The 25802-nt window shown below is 31.1% G+C and overlaps 1 protein-coding gene across 1 annotated transcript in view; it reads left to right on the forward strand.

The window, feature by feature from the left end:
• Positions 1-24715, forward strand: part of LOC130893941 (uncharacterized) — a 61029-nt gene extending 36314 nt beyond the window's left edge. Inside the window, exons 2-3 of the mRNA XM_057800402.1 lie at positions 17238-17623; positions 18235-24715. Coding sequence (XP_057656385.1) covers positions 17238-17623; positions 18235-18883 — 1035 coding nt within the window. The 3' untranslated portion in view covers positions 18884-24715. The remainder of the gene's footprint in view (positions 1-17237; positions 17624-18234) is intronic.
• The last annotated feature ends 1087 nt before the right edge of the window (positions 24716-25802 follow it).

Raw genomic sequence — 25802 nt, forward strand, 5'->3', positions numbered from 1 at the left:
TTACCAAATTGGTTCTCTTGCCAAAAACCTACTCATTGAACCGATTGAATAAGTTTAGTTAGTGAGGATTATAACGCAAAAACCATATTTTGACATCCAATCGTATCTAACTATCTTCATATTCATTTTATAGAGGTGCAAAGTTCTAAAACTCTCCATATTAAACTCGTTTATCCTGACATGGTCCTTCTTTCGCTCGGATTTAGCCCGATCAGATTTCCAGAGTCTCGTGACGCCTTCTTCCATAATTACTAAGCTTTCTCCAGATCCAAGTGATAATCCAAAATTGAAACTACTGCTTCTTCTGATGCAATCCATTGATGGATGGATAGATAACATTGTCCATTATTTCTGTTCTTTGCGACGTGTTTTAACGACTCCATATCATGTAGGCCTGTCCATTGTCTGATATTTCGCATCCAAGACATTTTTTCATTCTTCCCTTTCCTCTACCACCTTCGATCTTGCCCTCAATTAACAGTTACAGGAATTGGTATTTCGAATTATATGCTCTAAGTATGCCCTTTTTCCTCTTCTTAACAATTTCCATGAGTTCTCCTGTTTGTTAACACGTCTTAGTATTTGTTAGTTTACCTATCCAGGGTACTTCAAAGGTTCTGTGATATATCTACATTTCGAAAGCCTCTAAATCATTAATTCCATCAGTCTTCAATGTCCAACCTTCCATGCCGTAGAGAAGCACCGATCAGACGTAGCATTTGAATGAATTTTAATCGTAAAAGGTAAAAGGTAAACACTTCTCCAAGTTTCAGAAAAGTGCCTGTCGATCCTTATATTTGAAACCAGAATGCTCTACTCAACGTAGAAATATGTGCAAAATTGAATGCCAATATAACAAAAATGGATATAGAATTGAATATGCAGATAGTTCAAACACAAAGCGTCGTATAAGGATGATCCCACGACAAACTAGAGGAAATCAAACAGACCACGTTTTAATATCAAAAAGAGAAACTAATACGTTCATTTCGAGGAGCAAATAACGATTCAGTCTACTTTCTGGATATAACTAAAATAAAATCGTAACAACAACAAAAAAAATCAGACCAAATAGACCAAAATATGGAACATAGAAAAACCGAAAGATAGTCCACAGTAATCCACCAATAAGGTGGATAATAGACTTTTAGAGAAAAACTCCGGAGGAACTTGCAATATAATTTGGATATAGCGCAAATTGCACACTACAAGTTAAAAACAGCTAAAGAAAGAAAAACCAAGGGTTTGATGAAGATTGCGAAATAGCTATAAGTGAAAATAAAATGGCAAGAATAACATGGCTAACGACAAAAAAATGGAAGATATAAAAGAATGAGGAACAGAAGCCAACGTTAAAGAAAGGTAAGAGAGAAGTGTGGATCAATAAAATAATGGAAGAATTAGAAGAAACCAAGAGAAAAAAAATCAAAAATCTACCAATACATTAAATATCACATTAGGAAAAAAGCTACAGAGCGTGGGGAAAACTTCAAAAACATATTGGAAGAAAGATGATGAGATCGTCAATGAGATGGTAAAATACGGGAGGAATGAACTACTAAATAGAATAAACCAGTTAATAGAGCTACTTTGGAAAAACAATCAAATTCCATAAGAATAGAATAGTGGAGCCATATGGATACTGATCCATGTTTCTGCTGATGGATGGATGGATGAAAACAGTTAAAGCAGTTGCTGAATCTCAAAACAAAATAAAAGTTCGTTAAAATTTTAACTACGCCAATGGTTGTAGAGCTTCTATAGTTGTGCCCCTATTCCTTCCCACATAGCAGCGTAATGTTAGAGAGGGTCCGCGTTCCCTGTGCGAAATCATCGTCAGAGGGGTTCCACGTACCGTACAAACGCTCGTATTACAAATCGAGCGTCGGTTAAGTCCCCTTGTATATAATACATTTATAGTGGTAATATTTTGATACAAATTTTTTTAGTTTCTTATTTCTTAGACCGTTTTATATATTTTTGTTACTAAATTGTCTCCATATTAGGTCTCTTTTGATTGAAAATTAATTTTTGATCTAGTTTGGTAAATACCAAAATAGGTCGAAGCGTCAATATTTTTTCCTGTTTTAATAATTAATTTTCAGTCAGAAAAAACCTGATATCAAGACAACTTAGCAACAAAAACATATAAAAGAATTGATAAAACTAAAGAAACATGCATCCCATATAATAATTTAATATTTGCTGGGTGTGTGTTATAACTCACTAAGAAACACTCTTGAACCATTTGTTATTTTTTCCATTTAAATTTTTAGTCACCAATTGGGCTTTTTATTTATGAATTACCCTGTATAACTTTGCTTTCTCTCACTTTATTCCTTATAGTTCTTTGGATATAATCTACAGGGAAGTACTGACAAAAATTGAACACATTTTTCAAAAAATCTTTTATAGTTTTATAAATTTGAAAATTTTGGTTTTTCTTTTAGTGACAAATTAATAAAATCATATGTTTCTATTGAAAAATTTTCACTGACGTAATCTCCTTTTACAAGTGACGTCATTGCGTTTGAATCATTTCTCTCCCGAGGGATTAATGTGGGAGAGGAGCGGAGGTTTTTTTGTCGATCCCGTGCCTCTAGGTGCGTGGGAGAGGAAGGATTCTTGTCACTTTGGGGAAAAGATAAGGAATAATAGGATTACAACGATATAGATGTAAATTAGACGTTCGACATTTTGAGAAAATAGAAGATAAATACCCAAAGTGTATATTAAGAGAGGCAAGAGGATTTTATAAGTTTAACAAATTTTTCGAAGCTGTTTTTCAATTTTTGGAAAAAAAATATACACTCTACACAATAAATGGTGTTGATGTAAAATTCTTCTACAAAATTGATGCTATGAGTAATTGTGTTTCAACTAATAGCCGTTTCATAATGTTGACTTTCGGTTTGTAGTTGACGTTTGTTACAAAATTAAGAATATGGATAAGACCATTCAAAGTTGCGTTTGACGTCTCCCTGGTCTTTTCTCGTTGGCCGTTCGTAACAACTTAGCAGGAGAAAAGAATAAATCACATCTCAATGGAAAAAACTCTTCGTTATTTCCCATAATATTGTTCATTAATACTAGATTACGAACAAAAACACAAAAACATCACCAAAACAAAAAGGAATACACACATCAAAAAGAATAACAAAATTTTTAAGTTAGACATCCATCACCTTCGATATACGAGGTACACACAAAATGTAAGTTTTGTTTCTATTGGTATCAGCAGTGGTGGATTTAGCAGCAGAATGCGGAGGCTGTTTTGATGAGATTTTATCACCATTGCCAATCTTTATGAATTATGTAAGTAAGTTTTCTTAAAAGAGAATTTCAAAGAATGGAAATAGCGTAAAAAAATAAATAAAGAAGATTTGACACCTGATGAAGATATTGGAATGGCTAACTAACACGTTTCTCGTTGTCATAAAGAGACTCAACAGTTTTAGCGAGAAATTCACAAAATTGAATGAATCAGTTCTAACGGAAAATTTAGTTTCCTGGAAAAAATGTACCCTAACGATTTATAAGCACACTTAGTTCAGGAATGCATACACTTTCAAAGTCACCTTTAATCTGAAAAATATTTATTACAACAAAAATGTGAATCATTAGAAGCCTATATTTGTTTTGGCAAAAAATGAATTTAGAACAAAAAATGCCACTCGATCCTTACGTTAATTCGGTTCAGGCCAATTTTGCTGAAACTTGGTGCAATTATCGTTTGAAGCAAGATGATTAAAAGTCTCAATGGACACGAAACCCCCAAACCCCGTCAAAACTACTCCTGAAGTATTTGAAGGAACCCTGGGAGAAAGAAAATTGGTTTTAACCAGTTGTCTGAAGCTTTGAACGATAGTTTGAAGCAAACTAATTAAAAGTCTATAGCGTCGAGTTTCAGAAACACTGGTCGAGACCTCTCCTCGCATGTACAAAAGAAATGTACGCCTTTTTCAAACCGCTGAAGCCGAGGTGATCTTTGTACTGCTTCTTCCGGATATCAGCCTCAATTGAAAATCCTGCTGCTTATGAACTCAGATCTGTGATTAAATGTAAAGAAAATTGAATCAAGTTAAATTGATATTGATGGTCCGATCGAACCAAATTGTCATTCAATTTTGACGTGGAAGCGCTATCCCAGTGAAAATTATTTAGAACATCTTCGTTAATTTAAAAATATTTAAGACAATTCAAAAACATGCGTACGCAATTCACATTCATACTTATTTCAATATGTTATAAGTTTCAGTTGAGATTTTTCCAACTCTTCCTTTGCACGTTGTTTCTTAAACATGCCATTATTCCAATCATATAGTTTAATAAACAATTTAACTGTTTTTGAGGATGAAAGACGTTCTCAAAGTTAGTATACAAGGGTCGGCTGAAGTATCCTATCTAAAAAAGAAACAAAACATTTCTCTTATTCTTTTAATTTGCTCCAGCGATGCTGTAACTTCACGCAAATAAGAGTTGCCCTCTTTATTGAGTCCTTTACCAACGAAGTCTTAGATTTTATCTTCCTACTTCTTCAGCTTGTTTACTAGCCTTTTCTTTTTTTGCTTATCCATAGCCATTTCTCACCCCCATTCTTTCCAAATTCATCCTCACCTCATTCAATCATCTTCACTCTAAACGACAATAAATTTCAACTTAGCTCGATAGAGGATTTTTTAACCAAGTAATACGATGGTGGTTCAAACCTGAGTTTTTGAATAAACGCGTAAAAAACTTTGGTATCGTTAAAGTTATTGGATTGGATGTTAGACTGGTCTGTAACGAAGCGCAGAGAACAGTTAACCTCCCTTTTTAGTGTACTTATAGCCATGAGCAAAAGGATGTACCAATGTCTATTACGCCAAGCATCATTATTCGTTTTTTGATACAAGATAATGTGAAATCCGTGGAAATTAATTGAAAGAAAGAAAGGGTGTCTCTCCGCGACGTCAACTCTGTAGAAAAACACATTTCGAAAGACCTGCGCGTTATGGCTGAAAAATAGTCCATTATCGGCAATTCCACCGACTATTTCACCACAGACTAGACGAAAGCTAGTTAAATCGAAGGTTACACTGTCAGCGTGTTTTGGAACTCGAGAGGAGTAATTGCAGTTGATTCTCTCACCGAATAACGAACTTTGAAGGCGCAGTATAAAATTGTTACGAACTCGTCCACGACATGGACCGCGAAGCAGGTCCTGTTCGGTCATGATGAAAATATTAAATTTGGCGAAAAATGCTGGTTCGTAGCAGCGGCGTCATTGATATTGCCATGTTTACAAATTTTTATTACAGCGATGAGTTGTTTACATTGTTTTTCTAGATACAACTTCTAGGAAGGTCTGGTTGTTTGTTTATTTTCTAGAATTTTTGAGAAATTCGTTTTGGGTGTATAAACTAGTCTGCTTATCAGTTAGAGTTAGTTTTTAATGAAAAATTATGGTGAAATAGAAAATAAGTGGTGAATTTGAATAAATTTTAAATAATAAAGCTCTTTAAGTATAGTGTGTTGAAAAATAATTTAATTAAATTAAGAAATGTCCTTAGGAACCTAAAAATCATGGTGAAACCTATCTACAGATCAAAACGACGCGATATTCCAATCCGTATCTAGACAACGCATACAACTTGGCTCAAGATGGGAACGTTGATCGAAATGGGTTGGGAAACACTGAAACACCCCCCTTATAGTCCCGATTTGTTGCCAAGCGACTAGTATTTATTTAGTCCATTGAAAGAGGCACTTGGTGGTCTGTGATTCGAAAGCAGAATTTTTCTTGTGCGAATAGTTACTTTTACGAATAAAGTATGCGAAAGCTTTTGGAGGGGTGCCAAAAGTTTGTATAATTTCAGCTCTGTAACTTGATGAAATTTTTATAGCAAAATTCTGGTTTATATTTGAACCACCCTCGTAGTTCATTTATATTTCTCTACTTATATGTTCGCAATATATTTTCCTAGATATGTCATCATCAGCATCTCAAATTTACGACAAAAATTTGGATAAAGCGTGTTGAAATTTTTTTTAATAATAAACCTTCCAATATAAAAAATAAATTCATTAGTTTGATGTTGATATTACGTTTCCTCAATCTTGTACACTTCTTCATAATAAAATCTACATAAACAAATTCCGGAAGGCGAGGATACCACTAAAAGTTCAATAACCTCTATAATAATTTTTTTTAATTACGTATTCTCCAATAAAACTTACATAATAATAAAACATTATCCTTAGATGATTATTTAACACATTTTAATAATTATAGATTGTATTTAACAACGATTACAATTGATTAATTGGTAAATGGAGTGGAATGTATTTGAACGATTAACTTGAGTTACCTTTTCATTCATCTCGATACCGATTCATTCGATTAGGTGTTGGAAATACGAATTATTCAATTGGTGATGCCTCGAAGTCGATATCGCACACTTCAAACGCTGCAACGAAGATCAGATAACCGTTTGATGAATAAATTGTGTAACTACTGTAGTCGTTTATTTGCATCATCTACTACCGACAATCTGTTCAGATGATGATTTTCCTTTTCATTCATTCGAACGCTTTCCAACTGTGCAATTATACAAATTAACACACTACTCAGGTTAATACAGGGTGGTGTAAAAGATGATTACCAATGGTCGACTATAGGGATTATGCTTAAGGGACAGTCCCCCCAGACACCTCAATTTTGGTAGTCCTATTTTTGAAATTGATGTGTTTTACACAGGGAGAAGACGAGTGTTGAAATTTTTACAAAAACTAATGGCCTGTCTTCATTTCTACGGAAACAGAATTTAAAAAAAAATTCCAAGTTTTGATAAAGCATTTCATTTTGCTGTGTATACATCAGCAACTAATTGGTCTTATGAGAGAAGTTTTCTTGTTTGAAAAGATCGACTTTAAGTTGAGAAAAGCTAAACGCTTTATCTCTTTTCAATCATATTATTTAGGTCTTCAATAGTGTTGAAAGTTATCCATTCATAGAATTCTTTGCCGTGAAAATAATCAAAGATCTTACGCGAAATCTTGTTGCCAAATGATAAAGTCCTACATGGAAGCTTGGAACTTAGTAAATATTAAATTATAAAATGTAAATAGACGAGTAAAATGTACCTGCCTGAAAGGGAGTTTGGTTTAAACAGGATATCAGACGTGATCTGATCCCTTTTTATCCCCATTCGTCTATTAGAACTACGGTAGTCTTTTATTTGACGCAAATAATTTATAATAATCCTTGACGGTTCGGTTATTGCTATCCGTTTATTCACTTTTTTGTACAGATGTGTCGATACCAAAATTATTCGATTTTCGATACCGATACGTAAAAAGTCGATTCTCGATACCGATACAATCGATGTGTAATAGCCACTAGTATAAAATCTTAAGTAGCTTTGTCAACTGATTTCAGTTTTTCTTCACATGTTTTTTCGCTTCGGTGATTGATCCACAGCAACCCCTCCCGTGATTAATCGATAAATGGAAAATTTATTTATTCTGGTTAATTCAGCAATTCTTATTATGATTTCATTATCAAATTACTGAATATTTCCTTTTTTTAAACTTTCGAATATATTTAAAATAACTTCCTGTGTTTGTATATCCAAATCTTTATTATTAAATTCATACCCATTCAGTCCTTATTTCATTGTTTTCATTCGCCCATGCTCTAAATAACGTCATATTTCTATTTATTTAAAGAAATTTATGAATTAAATTAATCTCACCAAGCCACGCCAATGCTTATCGCAGACTTTCTGGCAGGAATATTTCGAAGAACTTGTGTACATACGTCTTCCGACAGCTTCGACCAATAGAAATAAATTTATGCTTACGATTCGATGTTTTCATTGGAGATGATGAGTCCACGTGGACTGACGGTTTGTTAGATGTTTACCGAATTTTATACGGGGAGTAATTTATATTGGAACATCTATAGAATTGAACACGTATTTTCAGATACTTATAGATATTATTCACGTCTCAATTCTTTCCTACTAGGATCTACATGTCATAAAAATAAATGACTTGATGTTTTCGAAAAATATGTTAAATTCCTTTATACTTTGTTATGATTCTTCTATATCTGATTTTTTTCATCATTCCGTAACCTATTTTTGGAATATTTCAAATATTGTTTTCTTTCGTTATTTGTCTACATGAATTGGAACCCCAACGTTGTTTTATTTAATTTGAATGTTATAATATTTGTAATAAGTGATGTCTGTACGAGCGACGAAAACCAAACAGCCTTGAGTCGTGTAGTTTCTCATGACATAAACTAGTAGTAATCGGCCTTCATGTTTTCTCGATTTGATTGTATTGCTTATACCTTAGCAGCTTACACAAACCGGACGAGATTTATTTACACAGAAGTTTATTTTTAACAATTTTAGTCAATACGAAAAAATTTTAAAGCGTAAAATGAAATTTAAAAAAAATGAAAGTTAAAATTGTTAGTCCTCATCAAAACTATATTTCGTTGACACGTAGTAAGTTCACATAACCACAAAATAGAGCACCTGGAATAAATTTCATTATTTTTCTTCAAATTGGATAGATTGGTAGAGTACGAGAATGGTTCCAGAAGTACCAATAAAAAATTTTGGAAAAAAATATATTTATTCTTCAACGTAATCTCCTTTTAGCTCCAGCGATGTTCAATAAGTTCGATACCCTTTTTATAATAAGAGTCGAGAATCGTCAAGCTCATCAAAATAGCCAGGGGTTAAATCTGGCGAATAGGGTGGATGAGTTAGCAATTCAAACTTAATTTCATTAATTGCCATTGCAATAACGGATTTGTGAGCTGGTCCATTGTCTTCATAACACTGTCTTTGTTTTATTTGACTTGATTTATTTTACAGACCTTAACAAGATAAAGAAAAATACTTTTTTATTTCTAAGTGCTTGAATCAACGGGTCAAAATAAAATTTAGACCACACCTGCATCTTTAAAAATGTACAGAAAACATTTAATATCTGGATAACGGTAAATTTTAGGTATAGGAAAGTATACATGAATTTAACTCTTTTTTTTACCACTGAATGCATTAAAATAGAAAAAACCGGGTGGTTCTTTTAAAAAAATAGGGAAATTTGATATTCATGACGTTAAATTTTTAACATTTTTCATACACACCCCGTATAAAATGAAACATTTTTCAACATAGATTCAAATACGTCTAACCTTGCTAAAATCAACCGAACAGTAACAATTTTCATATCTTTAAGAGTATTCTAGTAAAAAAATAATTTATAGGGGTTTACAACAGTCAAATTTTTTACAAACAAATTAATAACTCAAAAAGTATGCATTTTTCGAAAAAAGTTTTTAGACAATAGTGTACTAAAATTTTAAATAAATTCAAAAAATGTTTTAATATACAGAGTGTTCCATTTAAAATAACAAAGTTACAGTCCATCTTTAAAAATATTTTAGTAAAAAAGATCGTGTCCCAAACGTAGAAATTTTCATGATTTTACTATAAGTATTTTGCCATATACAGATAGTTTTGACTCGTCGTGGGACACCCTGTATGGTAGACGGTGGCAAGGCGTAAATGAGAAAAAATAAGGGCGTAGAATTTTTAGAAAAATACGCGAATTATATTTATTTCTTCGACTAACATTCAAGTATGAGCCTGATGCTGGATATTATACAGTCATCCTGAAAACAACGTTTGCAGGGTCAGCTGGTTTGTATATAGTAAGACCTCGCTTAAAGCTGTTTCAGTTTAGCGTTATTTTATTTCAACTCGTGGAGTCCCCGAAACTATAAGCAGCGCTAGGTTTCCAAATAAGCCTCAGTTCCCAACTCAGGGATTTCCCCTCCAACCTTAGGCAGAAAAATGTGGGATTGGATGTTTTTAGGGGCGTTATATGTTTAGGGATATTTTTAGTGATTATTATAAGTAACTTGCGGTACAAAATATCGATTGAAATATTACAAAATATGATTATGGTTCGATCCATACTGCAACGGAGTAGTGAATTATTCAATGTCTATATGTATCATTTTAAAAAAAAATCAGAATCTGAAGAAAAAGATTTGTTACTTGAGTTTTCGATAATTTATGAATAAAGAATTTAAAAAAAAAAGATGTTGCTGAATGAAATTATTTATTGATTGTTTGAAATTAATTGTTTGTTTTATGAATATTAAAAATTTTTAGGGGGAATCCGTAGTAATTGTGGAGATTTTAGGGGGTTTTGATCGGGGCTTTAGGGCGATAAATTTTTGAGAGATTTTCGCAGTAAATTACGCCCCTCAATTATGGCAAATAAATTTCAAGTTTCATTAAATATTTCTTTAAAATTATCTTTTAAAAATAAATAAATAATTTACTAAATAAAATCCCACCAATCTCGCATCGTAAATGTTGTAATATATTAAAAAAATACAGTCACTGTATAAGCAGCGTTGGATTTAGGACGGGTCTATGGGGGCAGAAGCCACCGGCCCCAAGCAGGTAGGGGCCCCGCAAATTGATTAACTTGATCATTTATGATAAACCAATATTGAATCTATTATCACGACTGTGAATTGTAAACGAAATATTACAAAATATGAATTTTTATAAGATAATGAAAATTTTGCCACAACTAAATCGAGAAAAAAGTTTTTTGAATAGAAACTTTATATACTTTATAAAATATTTGTATGTATTATAATTTATTTTTGTTTAAAACTAATATATTACGTACAAGTTCGAGCTTTTTTTTATTTTCTTCTGTGGGCATCGGATCGATTTTAGCCCCACTACTTCTAAATCCAACGCTGTATATAAGGGACGAAAAATGCGACCATCGTTAACCAAACTACCTTCTCCGCAGGTATTTTTACAGGAAACCCAAAGCACCAGTTGTTGAAGTGTCTGGGATGTTTTCAGGTAGACGGGATCCCTTTATATCGGTTTTTTTGACTGTATCTTTACGTGTACGAGGGGTATCTAATGATAAGGGTCTTTTTTGTATGATTTTAACTATACCTGCACCGTGTAAGACGGAAGAAAGATTTTCATCCCCTCGCGAGTAAAAAAAAACGGTAAACTAAAACGAAAATTGATTAAAACTTTTATTTAAAAATATTTAATCTTCCGTGAAAAAATAAATATTTCAGTTAGACGCATTGAAATTATGCAATTCTAAATATTTATACATTTTTGTTCAATATACAGGGACTTGTTGCAAAAAATTTAGGAATGAGTACATGAATTTTTCTCATACGACCCCTCGTTTCTGAATTATAGGCCTTCAAAGTTGCGAAATTAGAACTTATATTTAAGTATATTTTCTAAATTTTACATTCGAACATTATGAATTTTTAATGGATGATTACGTATGTCCATATATTGTGACACCACTATCTGAAGGCCAGGGGCGGCTTATGCGCAATAGTAAACAATCCGTAACTTTTACAGAGACAACCTATATAATTTAAACATAGCGAAAATGAATTTTCCTATCGATTTTTTAACAAAAAGTACTCGAGTTTACCTCGATCAAATTTATGGTTTGGCAGATATGTAGATTTTTAGATCGTTGTACATGCCAAGGGAGCCATTCGCCATAAAGAGACATTCTGGTAAAAATTATCATAAATTGTAATTATTTACCCTACAACTTATCAAATAAAAACTATAATAGATGTTCGAAGTTCGCATCTTGCACTTTTACACACTTTAAAAGAGTTTACGGAGGATATTTCTTTGAACTTGGAAAATAATTCCAAGATTTTCCTTTATAGCGTCACAATGGAAGTTTCCTCTATCGATTATTTCTTTCAAACCTCGATCTTTTGGCATTTAACAGTGACAAGTCGTCATTGTTGTGAAAGTCGCTAAAATAACAGATTAATAAAAATGAAGAAGACAATGTGACAAGTGGCGGGGGCTTCCGCGTGTAGATTAGCTTTATGGTTAGAATTGAGATATATAAGTTTCATGTCCGTTTGTGTTTAAATAAATAAATAATAGTCATTGCCAACATTAAAACTTCAAATTTTGCGTATCGTACTGGAGCTCAGTACGACACCCATTCACGTATCGTACTATGTTATGGCTACAAAATAGAAAAACTGAATTTAATAATAATTCGATAATATTTACATTTAAAGCAGAAACTGACAGCATGAAAAAACTTTAATTAATGATTATTTTAATTAGTTATTGTGGCTATTGAATGTCAGGAACAATAAATACATCTAGTTTGAGTATTTTGAGTTTGAAAACGTTTCAAATCGAAATTGTCTCGTGAGATTGCGGATTAACTCTCAAACAAACAGATAAAGAAGCAAAGAAAAGAATTAAACAGATGAACGATGTAATTTTTTTAATTTAATTTTCAATTAACATTAGATCCAGTGCGAATGTTACTAAAATAAGAAGGTGTAAAACCATAAACTATTATATGGCTTACAAAGCTGTCTTTTACAAACACATACCAACTTTTATCTTTAAGACAGTTTCTAAAGATAATTAGCGGTTTTTTTTTTGTAAAAGACTATCTCTAAAGACAATTGATGATTTGGTTTTTGTAAAAGGCAGTTAGTTGTTCAAGATAAACGACAGTTTGTTGTTTGTTTTTGTAACCTATAGTCTCCAACGACAATTGACGCTTTTACTTTGTAAAAGATCATCTTTAAAGACAATTAACGTTTTGTTTTTGTCAAAAAAGTCTCAAAGAGATAATAGACGGTTTATTTTTGTAAAAGACAGTCTTTAAAGACAATAGACGTCTTCGTTTCTGTAAAAGACTGTGTCTAAAGACAATTAATGGTTTGGTTTTAGTAAAAGACTGTCGTTAAAGACTAATGTCAGTTTATTTTTGTAACTGACAGTCTCTAACGACATTGACGCTTTTATTTTGTAAAAGACAATATTTAAAAGACAATTATTGTTTTGTTTTTGTCAAAAAAGTCTCAAAGAGATAATAGACGGTTTATTTTTGTAAAAGACAGTCTTTAAAGACATTAGACGTCTTCGTTTCTGTAAAAGATTGTCTCTAAAGACAATAGACGGTTCTTTTTTCTAAAAGACTGTCTCTAAAGACAATTAACACCATTTTTTCAAGACAAATAACAATTTGTTCTTGTAACCGATACTCTCTAACGTCATTGACGCTTTTATTTTGTAAGAAACCATCTTTAAAGACAATTACTGTTTTTTGTTAAAAAAGTCTCTAAAGAGATAATAGCCGGTTTATTTCTTTGAAAGATTGTCTCTAAAGACAATTAATGATATGGTTTTTGTAAAAGACAGTCGTTAAAAACAAATGACAGTTTGTTTATGTGACAGATAGTCTGTAGTGAAAATTAACGGTTTGGATTTTTCAAATGACTGTCTCTGAAGACAACAGACGGTTTATTTTTGTGAAACACAGTTTCTTAAGACAATTAATGGCTTGGGTTTTATAAAAGACAGTCTGTAAAGACAATAGACGTCTTCGTTTCTGTAAAAGACTGTGTCTAAAGACAATTAATGGTTTGGTTTTTGTAAAAGACAGTCGGTAAAGACAAATGACAGTTTATTTTTGTAACCGATAGTCTGTAGCCACAATTAACGGCTTGGCTTTTTTACAAGACAGCCTTTGAAGACAATAGACGGTTTCATTTTTGTAAAAGACCGTCTCTAAATACAATTAATGGCTTATTTTCGTAAATCGTTAAAGACTAATGACAGTTTGATTTCGTTTCAAAATTTTCTCCCTAAAATTAATATTTGCGGAGATATTTAGTAAAATTATTATAACTTTGGAGGGAGTTGAAGGGAAAACGAATTTTTGCCGGTGAAAATACTTTTAAGGAATATCTTCTTTAATCAAAGACAACCCTTGGCAAAATCGGTTCATCTTTTCAGAACGAAACCTATATCTTATTTTAAATACGGCATCCTGTATATTTCCCTGGTATTTACATTTCTTATGCAATTCTTATTCTCACAATGTATAATTTTGTCAAATTATACAAGGTATTTAAAAACATATGACACTTTTTTTATATCGAAATCGTTACGAAATGAACACTCTACATATGAAAAACTAATACATAGATGATTTATTTTGCGTGGTAAGTTCACGAATATTGTCTAAGTTTCAAAACCATCGATCAACATCTGTATATACGATGGGCTAAAAAATTTCTATACCGAATTTACTTTCCGGAATATTTTAAATTTTATAATAATTGGTGAAAAAAAAATTATAATTGAATAACAAACAAAAACTAAAAATTATTATTAAGTGAGTGGAATAATGAAAGCGTGTTAGGACATATCAAACAATCAATTATTTCCTGGAACGCCGACTCGAAATTCTGTGGAAAACAACTTAGAAGTTTAGGTCGTTTAACCCGCGAATTATTGAATAAAACTTATCAACCTCAATTTACATTTTCTCTAACTATAAACCATAATATTCTTCCTGGTGTACCGTAATCTTTAGCTGTAACGATTTGTATAAACCATCCTGTATATAAACAGTTATTATAAAGAGTAAATTAACATTATTTTATCTTCCCGGTAATGCATCTACCATGTGCCGTTCACTTTGCTGACGTAACCGTTTCTTGTATAAAAGAACGCGAGTTTCTCCAATTCTCGTTACGATCCTAGTCGAGAAATTATACTCATTACTTTAAGAAAATTAAAAAAAACGGTAATAAAATAATAAGAGTATTATTCTTATTCCTTAATTTTTTTTATACTTTTTCACCAGATATAATTTTAGAAAACTAGATTCAATATGTATAGGCAACCAGTATTACAACTATGTATGATGAGTAGCAAATAGCTACTACTTCCGTTTATACAATATGTCTTCTTATTTAATAATATTACGAAAAAAAGTTATTTCTCAAAAAAAAATAAAAATTTTTCAATCTAATTTGTTAAGTCAATTTTTTTCTTAAGGACCCACCATTACATGACAGCGACAACCTGTATAGTACCAGTAGTATGTGCAAAATATCACAGTACATTGAAAATAAAGAAGTATTTAAATTAATATATAAATAATTAAACTTTTCTGACCAAATTCAACTAGGTTAAATTATGTATTTTGGACTTATATAAAATAAAATATATATACAAACGAGGATTACTCAAAATGTAACATTATTTAAAAATTTGTTTGAAAAAATTTTCATTGTAGAACCAAAAACTTGTTTTTAGAGACTAGGTGAGTACTTTGGGCCACTAGTGATTTTATAAGAAAGCTATTACGTACTATTTTTTTTTGTAATTATCGTTAACATTGCATAATCATTACTTAACATTTTCTTCGTGTCAATTATTCATTTTAAAACATCAACATGTAAGTTGGAAAATTTAAATCAATTGATTATTAGGTGCTATTTTACAATATTAAATAAGTTTTCTTGATAACAATCTTCGGTATTAAAAGAAATAAAGATTTTTGAGTACAATTCATAAGTTTCAAAATGGCTCGTATACTACTGACACCTGAGTTTTAGGTTACACACAATACAGAACATTATGTAAAGAATAACTTTTTTTTCGTGTAAAAATCAATATTTATGTCCATTTAGACCTCTCATAAAAGGTACCGGGTAGGCAACTAAGAACGGTCATCGGCCATATCTCAAAGACGGATTTTAATACATCTTCAGGGGAAAAAATTATAACAATTGGTCCCGAGAAATTACCGATGATCGCTTTTTGTTGCTCACCCGGTACATGTTTTTCAATATTCACTTTTTGTTTATTCAGTTGATGATCATCTTAGTTTTTTCCCTTTTCTAGAACATTTTTGAAATGTAACAGGTTTGATGTCAAATTGTTGATATTTCGAAACTTTCCTCATCTTCTAGTTGTCACCAGAATTTCCTTTTTTAAAAATTGTTTTCCTAAGACACAAAATATAATTCTAGTTGATTTCAACTATGTATGCCACCAGTATTGCAACGTTGAATGATGAGTAGCCTACGTCGTATACTATTGACGTTTCAGGTTTCAAACATTACAGAACTTTTTATTTTACGTAATGTCAGTAATACAAAAAACCTTTAATGCTGCTTACGTAGACACTTTGTGGAAACAAAATCTTCATTTGGCTGTTACTTTCTCTATAAAAAATATTATGTTTATATTTATCTCATTATTTTTCATTTGCCAGAACGACTTTGATATTACGTCAAAATGTTGTTACTTCTAAATGTTATTGATTAGAATTGCTAAATTTAGTTTTTGTGAAAATGTTTTTTTATTAGATGCAGAATTTATATAATTTTAGTTATTTGATTTTAACTATATATGCAACCAGCTTCTCACCGAAGAACGATGAGTAGCATACGCAAGTCTGCTACTCTATTTTGTTTAATAACATTCAATTTTTTAGCTTGGATTAATAAAAATGAACAAAGCGCAATCACCGTTAAACAATTTCATATTTTTAGGTTATGTTTTTGAAATTTCTGCGAATCCTTTGTTGAATAATTTTCGATAGAAAAAAATTAAAAAACACTTTTACACGATTACTTTTACTGATTTCCATTTGAAAATTGTAAAATAATTAGATTTTTTTCAACCAATTTCGCTTTGAGTTGAAATTTTTGCGAATAAATTGCATAGTATTAGAATCTGAAACGTTTATCTGTATAATTCAATAATATAAAGGGTCAAGTTGAAAATAATATCAATTGGACTCGACGAGTTAAATATACGAGGGTGGTTTGAATAACTTCACAGTAAAAAATATTTTTTTGATTTTTCAACATAATCCCAGGGATTTTCCAACAATTTCAATCCATCTAAAAAGTTTTCTCAAAATATTTGTCTGAGACGTTGTCCTACAAGCTATTTTTTCTCAAGTTTGGGGACAAAAAGTTCATCAACAGAGAAGACAGTTTAGAAGAAACGAATTCAATTACTTAAAAAATGATTAATATCTAATATAGATAGTAAATACGAAAAAATATGACAAGAAGCAATGAATATCAAAATAAAAAGCGCGAACTGAAACTGAAGGAAACAAAATAATTAGGAACTCGAAGTGACGTCAGAAAACATAAGCTAAAAATTCGAAATATTCCATTTTTCGCTTCTTATTCATTTGGACCTTATATATACCAAAGTTTTTTATTATAATTTAAGAATAAGTTAAGACATTTTACTTTTGATATTTGTGTAGATAATATAAATTGAAATAATAATAAATTTCGAAATAAATTGATGTTGAATTATTGAAATAATACGAAATTTTGTTTTTAGAACTGTGCCATGATGGGTTTGCAGACAACGACAGGAGTAGCAGCAGGCGGTGGTGGATCGGGATGTAAGAGAAAATTAGAGGCAGCAACCGCTCCGGCGGACTCGTCGACGCCTCCGGCAAAGACAGGACGTTGGGAAGCGGACGATTGTATAGCACGTCTCCAAGCTGTGGCGGTCCCTACAGCGGACGCTTGGAGGACACCGACGCCTTCGTTAGCCGCCTCCCTACTCACTACTTCATCGACTGGCGTGGAGGCCGTCACTACGACGCTAGACGACGACTTCGACGACGAGGAATTCGACGATGAATTATCGGACGATGAAAAATGTGGAAGTAGCAATGCCGTGCCTGAACCAGCCAGATTTAGCCCGTACCAGTATAGTAGGTAAGTATCCATAATAAAATTTTACTAAATATTAACAAAAAAGTGTTATTTTATATAAATTTTATGTGACAACTTGATGAACTCAATCAAAAGTTTTATAAAAGATATGAAAGTTCAAGACGATCTTTCTCCAGTTCAATGCATTTTAATTAGTTTCCCACTTTACTTAATTCGCCGAAATTAACTAAACAACGAACAAACTTTTACTCCAAACTGTTTAAACTAACGATTAGGATGTTTCGAAAGTCAATCTTCAAGTTGAAGTAACGTTGGTTCTAAGGTATTTCGTTTTGATTTTAGTAAACACCTGTAGAATGAGAATTACTACTTAAGTTTTGAGATAGCTTTTCAAAATATTCTCCATTAATATCAATTCACTTTTGCATGCGTTTGAACTAATTTTCAAAACACTTTTTCCACTTCGATTGAGGTACCTCCAAGACATGTGATTTGACATATCCACATCAGTGTTGCCATATCTCGAATCTTAAGTAGCAACCCTCGTAACAAATAATAGACTATTTTATTTTAAAGTATCGTTTTCGAGTTATGCCGTTTTTCACTAGAGCTAGTGATATCTAATATGTTTTAATTATTTATTCTACTTTCAGGTTTCAAACCCAAACAGACTACTGGCAGTACTACCAACCTCCACAACAACAAACAATAAGGTGCGAAGAAAACGGCAAAAGTTATCTCGAGTTAGGTGCTTCTCCTCCGGCTAGGACGCGTTGTTGTGACGGTAGGACGAGGTGGTGTCACGTACCATGTTATCGACAAAGACGTTTAGCAGTTTTAAATCTTTCAATGTGCAAATTAGCCAGGTATAGACAATGTTCGGATCCGTCTCTGCGTAGATCGGTACTGATATGTAACACCTTGAGGAGATTGGAAAGAGAAATGGAGTCTGAACCGCCGGAACCTAGTTATCCATCGTTACCAGCTCTATCTCCGATCAATATACCGGAAACAAATTACGAACAAAGTCTTAGAGACATGAACTGTTCGGGAAGAGCGACTCCATTCCCATCCAACCCGCCAGATACAGATTCTGGTTTAGGAGATGACGAAACAACGAGACCGATCAATTGGGGATCCGTTTTGAGTCTAACAAGTCAAACCGACTTGGAATCGCTCAACAACAATGAACTTTATGCAGAACTCGGACTTACCAATAGTGAAAATAGTGAATGGAAAGAAAGTGTACGGACTGAGACCGAATGGGACGGATTTATGCATGTTTTAGTTGGAAGTACGTAGCATTAAGTAGCTACTTAGTATTAAAGGTCAGATGATTTTTCCAAAAAAAAATCCAGAATGATATTTTTCATGTACTGGCCTACCTTACTCAGGTTGTGATTTTAATAGTTAGAAAGCAAATGAAGAATGGTGCGTGTGAGAATGTGCAGCTAAAATGATATTTTACATTGTATAGAAAGGACGAACAAGGAGTACGGAAGCCTATTAAACAGGATACTTAACAATCTTTATTTCTTTTGGTTTATCGGATCTCTTTTCAACAGTATATTAACCAAAAGAAAATACGAGTACCAATAATAGTTTATTTTTGACCACTTTGAATACAATATAAGTTTATTTTCTCTCTTAAACTCACAAATATGATATGCTATAAAAATTATTTTCTTTTGGTTGATATTTATGCAAAAAAACGCTCAATTTATTAAACACAGCATAGGAAAACTATCGAAGAATGTGTATTGATTATTTCAATTAAATTTTGAACTAAATTATGATAATTATTTGAACAACAATGAAATTATAATTTCAGGATTGCATGCGATTTTCATTACGATCATTTTCTTTCAAGTCCAATCACCAGGTACTTTCCTTATGGTTTTCTGTAGCTTCTTCGACTTCTTTTTTCCTAAGTTTTCAATTGGGATCTTTCTTGAAGTCTCGTATTTCATCTAATACACATTTTTTCCTACATTTTATTTTCAAAAAACTTAAAAACTTGTTCTTTAACTAATAACAGTTGATAGAGTCAAAGTTTCTGTAATTTTGTGAATTTGCCAATAAATTCCAATGTCCATTCACCAGGTGCTTTTCTTGTGATTTTCTGTGGCTTCTTCAACATCTTGTTTCTAATTTTTTTTTGGGAACTGTCTTAACATTTTGTATTTCAGTGATAGTTACAATCTCTCTAATTTTGTATATTTGGCTTCGACTTCTTTTTTTAAATTTTTAATCGGAACTGTCTTTAACATTTTGTATTTTATGTAATAGTCCAAATCTCTGTAATTTTGTAGGTTTGCCAACAGTTTCCAAAGTCCATTCACTAGGTGCTTTCCTCATGGTTTTCTTCAGCTTCTTCCATCTCTATCATGTCATGTTATGTAACAAGTTTCAAAATGCAATCAAAAAATTAAATTTTCTTTTTTTAGAAAATAAAGTTACATAAGATAGTCCGGCCCTGATGTTTCTCAAGTACCATAATCTAAAAATTTCATATATTGAAAATTTGTCTCAGTGTACTCATTCTCTCCATAAAATTTTATTGCCCTGGAAACAACTTCGTATGAAAATGGTATCCTCGCCAGTCCGGCTCTGCTGTTCGTCAAGTATCAAATTTCGAACTGCTATTAAAAAATGAAAATTTCTCAATCTTATGAAAATAAAGTTTCATAAGATAGTCCGATGTTTTTTAAGTCTAAAAATTTCAAATATAAAAAATTTGTATCCATGTACTAATTGTCTCCTTAAAATTTTATTGCCCTAAAAACAACTTCCATATGAAAAAGTTATCCGCGCAAGTCCGGCCCTGCTATAACGTGCATTAGAAATTCCGATATGAAGTTTCTTTCTACTTTGGAAAATAAAATTTCTCGTATTATCTCTCATATGTCTGTATAGAAAACAGTTCTTAGTCTACTCTTTTGGGTCATCGGTACCAAAAAATTTTTTCATCAGTAGATTGTCATTTTTCTTTTGTTTACATCTTTCTAGTGAAAATATTGTCCGTGTAAGTCTCTTCCTGATTATTGCCAAGTAACGTACACTGATAGTTTCAAGATGCCATTAAATATTAGAAAATATCTTTAGAAAATAAAGTTCTTATTATAATCCGGCCCTGATGTTTATAAATTTGCCATTAAAAATGAAGAAATGATATTCTTACATGTATACGAATAGAAACATTTTTCTTAGTGTATTGAAAATCCTATCCTTTATTCTGAGAAACATTCTAACCATTCCGGTCCTGTCGTTTTTGTGACATTGTCCAGTGCACCCGTCAAGTGAAATACTCTAGATATTTCGATATACAATTAGAAAATGAAGTTTGTTTTCAACTTTCTTCTTCCAAAAATGAAGTTTCTTGTGATATTATTTCTATTGAGGTGAACACAGGTTGAAAACGAATGAAATAAATACCTTAAGGTTTTAAAAGAGTTGAAAGCTGAAATTGTATGGAATTATAAGTGTTTTAATTCTCAATGGACTGACTCGGAGAAAATACGACGTTGTGAATCTGCTACATATAACAGTTCGAAACAGCAGGCCCGGACTGGCTCGGAGGAATGATACCGTTGTGAGCTAGCTACTTGTAACAGTTCTAAACAGCAGGTCCGTACTTGTCCTTCAAAAAGATACTGTTGTGAACCAGCTACTTATAGTCGAAACAGCAGGCCCGGACTGGGTGGGACGCTTTTAAAGACGGTATAATTTGCTAGGGGTATTATGATTTATTACTATTTAGTTTGCTCATTCGTATTGAATATTAATTATCTAATTTAATATTTTCCAAAGAAAAAAAAAATGGAAATATATGGAAAAATGGTTTTGTTTGTGGCAGAAAATATATTGAAACGAAATGACTTTATAAAGTAAAAAATTATTTTAAAATTCGTATTTGGTCATAGAAATTTTCGTTTTATGTCAATAAAAAAAAATATTTTAATTTTTCAGGAATCGGATGAGGATATCGGTTTCTCTTAAATCAATTTCTTCTTGTTTCCAATATTTGAATCGTCCTCCAAATTTTTCAATTTTTCTTCTACTTTTTTTTTTTAATTAGTTACATAATTTAGAAACTTTATTGAAAATATTTTTTAAAAAAATTAATAATCAAGTGAACAAAATGTGTTAGATTAGACTAAAATCGATGAAGTACTATGCTGTGGGGCTCAAAAAATTTAGATTTATTTTTTATTTATAACGAAACGGTCCCGTAGAAGGGCATTCCTTTGTAAATATTGGAATTGTGAAAAAAAGAACAAAACTGTGCATATTGTACATAAGAGGAATTATATTCTAATTAGGTCTATATTTGTAAATACTTAATATATATGTTATTACATACTTTAAAGATTGTGTAAAAATAATTTTATCCAGAAAAAAAATTGGCAATATGGTTCTACATTATTCAAATTAACTTCCGAGCATGTTTTTTAGAATATTTTCAATGCTGTGAGATTTTTTTTTCAATAAAAAGTGCAGAAATTAAATTTGATCTTATTCGAAAGTATGCTTTCAGTACTCTTACTATATGGTCCTCCTTCTTAAGATCTAAAATCCTACCAAGGAACCTTTCATTTATGTTTAAAACATTATAGAAACAAATCGAAAAGTTCTTATTGAATCTTATTTCTTCTATTCAAAACGTTATTTGAAGTTTATGAGGCAACTAATATACTCTTCTTATTCATTATTATCTTGTGTACTGTTGATGTGTGTATCATTTTTTCAAAGGTGGATAATCAACTGTTTTTTCATGTTACGGAAGGTTTCCAGGTAGCCTCTTCTGGTTTTCTTCCTAAGGCTGGACGTAAGTTTCTTCTGAAATTTCTTCTTCAGAGCTTTATGCTCTTATCAAATTTCTTCTTAGATTATGGAATTTTTTCTGAAATGTCTGCATTGGAAAATAGAGTTTCTTTATAGAAAATTTTCCTTCATTCACAAATAACTTTGTCTGGGACTCGAGTTTTCTCCGAAATGTGTCTTAAGGTATAAAATCCTACCAACAGAACTTCTCATTTATGTTAAAAAACTATACAAATAAATCGAAAAGTTCTTATCGTCAAAGTTCTTATTTCATCAATTCAAAATATTACTTGTAATTTAATTAGACAACTAATATATTCTTCTTTTAGTATTATAATTTTTTCGTTAGGAATTAATTTCTTCCGAAATTTTTTCACTAGCAAATAAATTTTCTTCTTTTTCTGTACAGGAATTTTTTTTATAAAATGTAGATTCCTCAAAAATTTTTCGTTTGGAAATGAATTTTCTTCTCAAACTTTTTTAGGAAATGAATTTTAATCCATTATTTCTTCACTAGGAATTTTTTTTCATACTTTTTGAGAAAATTAAGTTTCTTCTTAAACGTTTTCTTTAGGCAATGACGTTTTTTCAGAAATGTCTTTGTTTGTTGAAAAATGCAGCTTATCAGATAATAAAGTTTTTATTTAATTTCATCTTCAGGCAATGGAATAAAAGTTTTCTCTGAAATTTATTCATTAACAATTAAATTTTCTCATTTTTCTTGATAGGAATGGAGTTTCTTCTGACATCTATTCGTTAGAACATAAAGTTTCTTCTTAAATATCTTCTTTAGACTACGAAATGTTTTGAAAAATCTCAAACTTTGACTTTAGACAATTTTTTTTTTAATTTCATCCTCATACAAAGAAATGAAGTTTCTTCAGAATTTTTTACATTCCAAAATAAAGTTGCTTTGTAGGATGTTTCTGTAACAAAATAAATTTTTTTCTGAATTTTCTTCTTTAGAACATGAAATTTCTTCTGAAATGTCTTCTTTTGACAATGAAGTTTTTTGAGAAATTTCTTTGTTTGTTCAAAAAGGAAGCTTTCCTCAAAAGAAAATGAGAATTATCCTATATCTCTTCATTACAAACTGTTTCTTCTGATATCTCTTCATTAGAACAAAAAGTTTCTTTTCAAATTATTTAGACTATGAAGTTTTTTCAGATAATAAATTTTTTCTTTAATTTCATCCTCAGGCATGAATGAAGTTTCTTCAGAAATTGCTTCATTGAAAAATAATTTTTCTCTGAAGGAAATGAAAATTATTTTGTATTTCTTCGTTAGGAATTAGTTTTTTCTAAAATTCCTTCATAGAAAATGAAAATTTTTCTGAAATTTCTTGTTCGGAATATAAAGTTTATTCCGAAATTTTTCTGTCACAAAATAAAGTTTCTTTGTGATAAAAATCATTGTTATAATTTTGAAAATTTAATTTCTTCTGAAATTTCTTAAATATCTATTTGTATTTAATAATATATATAAGTAGATTTTTTTATTCTTTTTCTTCTCTTTTTATTTTATCTCAGGTATCGCAAAAGGGCTTGCATCCATTTTTTCCTCTTTTCTTTCGATTTATTAATAAAGGTATAAAGTGGACGAGCCTGTATCAACGAGGCCCTCTTCTTTATTTTCCAAAATACATTTATAATTTTATTAATCATTCTTTAAATGCAAGTTCCCACCCCCCAACTACGCTACTGTTTATAAAATATTAGAAACTACTTGATAATTCGAAACTAAATTTTATTTTTCTGCATTTTTTTTCCAATTATCACGAATCACTGAAGCTCGGAAGTGGAATTCTAGTCGTTTACTCGGCCATTATTCAAGAAAGTAAAAGCCAGTATTAGCAGACTTGGAAATAATTTTGAAATTAGTTGAAATTTATTTAAAACATCTTTCGAAAAACCGTCCTCACAAACTTCTTGAACAATGGCAAATATGAAAAAAAAAAATTATCCTTAGATGTATACCATGTTATTTATATAGTTAATTGAAGCCTGATTCAAACTTCTAATGTTTGTTGGCCTACTATCAGAATCTATAGATTTTAACAGAAGAAGAATTACGCTATTGGCATAGTCCGAAATAGAATAATTTTTTAAAAGTGTACTTAAATTGCCACAAAATATGGATTAAGTGGTGTATTTGTTTTCTTAAATGAAATAGCGTCCGGTTTATGCGGTTTGCAATTGAAACAATTCTTTTTAACAAAAAAATTTTTTGCTATACCCATATATTCTTTAAAGTATCAAATTTTTTGTTATTATTTGTAAATTAACAAATTAAACCGTATTTATACATAAATTTATTTTATTTTTTTAAATATTTTCCTATATTTACCGGTAAAAAAGTAAGTGAAATGCTTATTTATTTTCATGCCATCCCTTTACCAAATTGATCACACTGTTTACCACCATTACACCAACAATCCCAATAACGGCTACCTCACTGGTGTGAAGTAAGGTCGCCCGAATAGGATGTCAAATGTCAGCTGGTTTAGTGGCTTTAGTACCAGGGTTGAAAAGATGTTGTATAAGGGTTAGGGTGATTCGTTTTTTTTGCACAAGCAAAGTATGATTCTGCATAAAGAAAAAAAATTATTGCCAAGTTTGAGCTCCCAATATTAATTTTAAGTACTTACAATTTAAATAAAAAGTTTTATCACTATTTTTACAATAATGCAAATCAGTTTGATGGACCTTGTGGGGAATGTTATGCTCTTCAAAATCGCTTTAGGACTTTCGAAGAGCATAAATTTCCCCACAAGGTCCATCAAACTATTAGCATTATTGTAAAAAAATTATAAATCTTCTTATTTAAATTAAAAGTACTTAAAATTGATATTAAAAACTCAAACTTGGTGAGAATTTTTTTCCTATATTTAGATTAATATTTTGCTTTAGCACCGAAAAAACATGAATCACCCTGATAGGGGTATAGGTCCCCTTTTAAATCACTGTATGTTGAAATTATAGTATTTGTTTTAATCTCAACCTTCTTAAACTGTTTTAACTTTCCCTTTTAAGTAAGTCCTTAATAGAACTTTCTTCTTATTCTTGTAGACTTATAAGAAAATACTGAATTGAACTATTAGGGCGCTCCCTACTAATTATTAGGCCTCTATTTGATGTAGACATTGAAATTCTGTTTATTTCACATCAATAATAATATCAAACAAAAAAAATTGTTGATAACCTTAACCTACAGGTTACCGGTGACTCTTTAACCAAACAGTTATTGCTCCTATTCTCTCCGATAGAAGGAAAGGTAAAATATCTATTAGGACTAATGGCAACCAGTGAAAATCAGTAAAAGTGTTGTCAGCTCTTGTAAAATAATCGAAAAGTATAAAAACGACTTTAGATTCTTTTTGGAACCATTAAAAACATCA

The sequence above is a fragment of the Diorhabda carinulata genome, chromosome 5, assembly GCF_026250575.1.
Source record: "Diorhabda carinulata isolate Delta chromosome 5, icDioCari1.1, whole genome shotgun sequence".
Lineage (NCBI taxonomy): Eukaryota > Metazoa > Arthropoda > Insecta > Coleoptera > Chrysomelidae > Diorhabda > Diorhabda carinulata.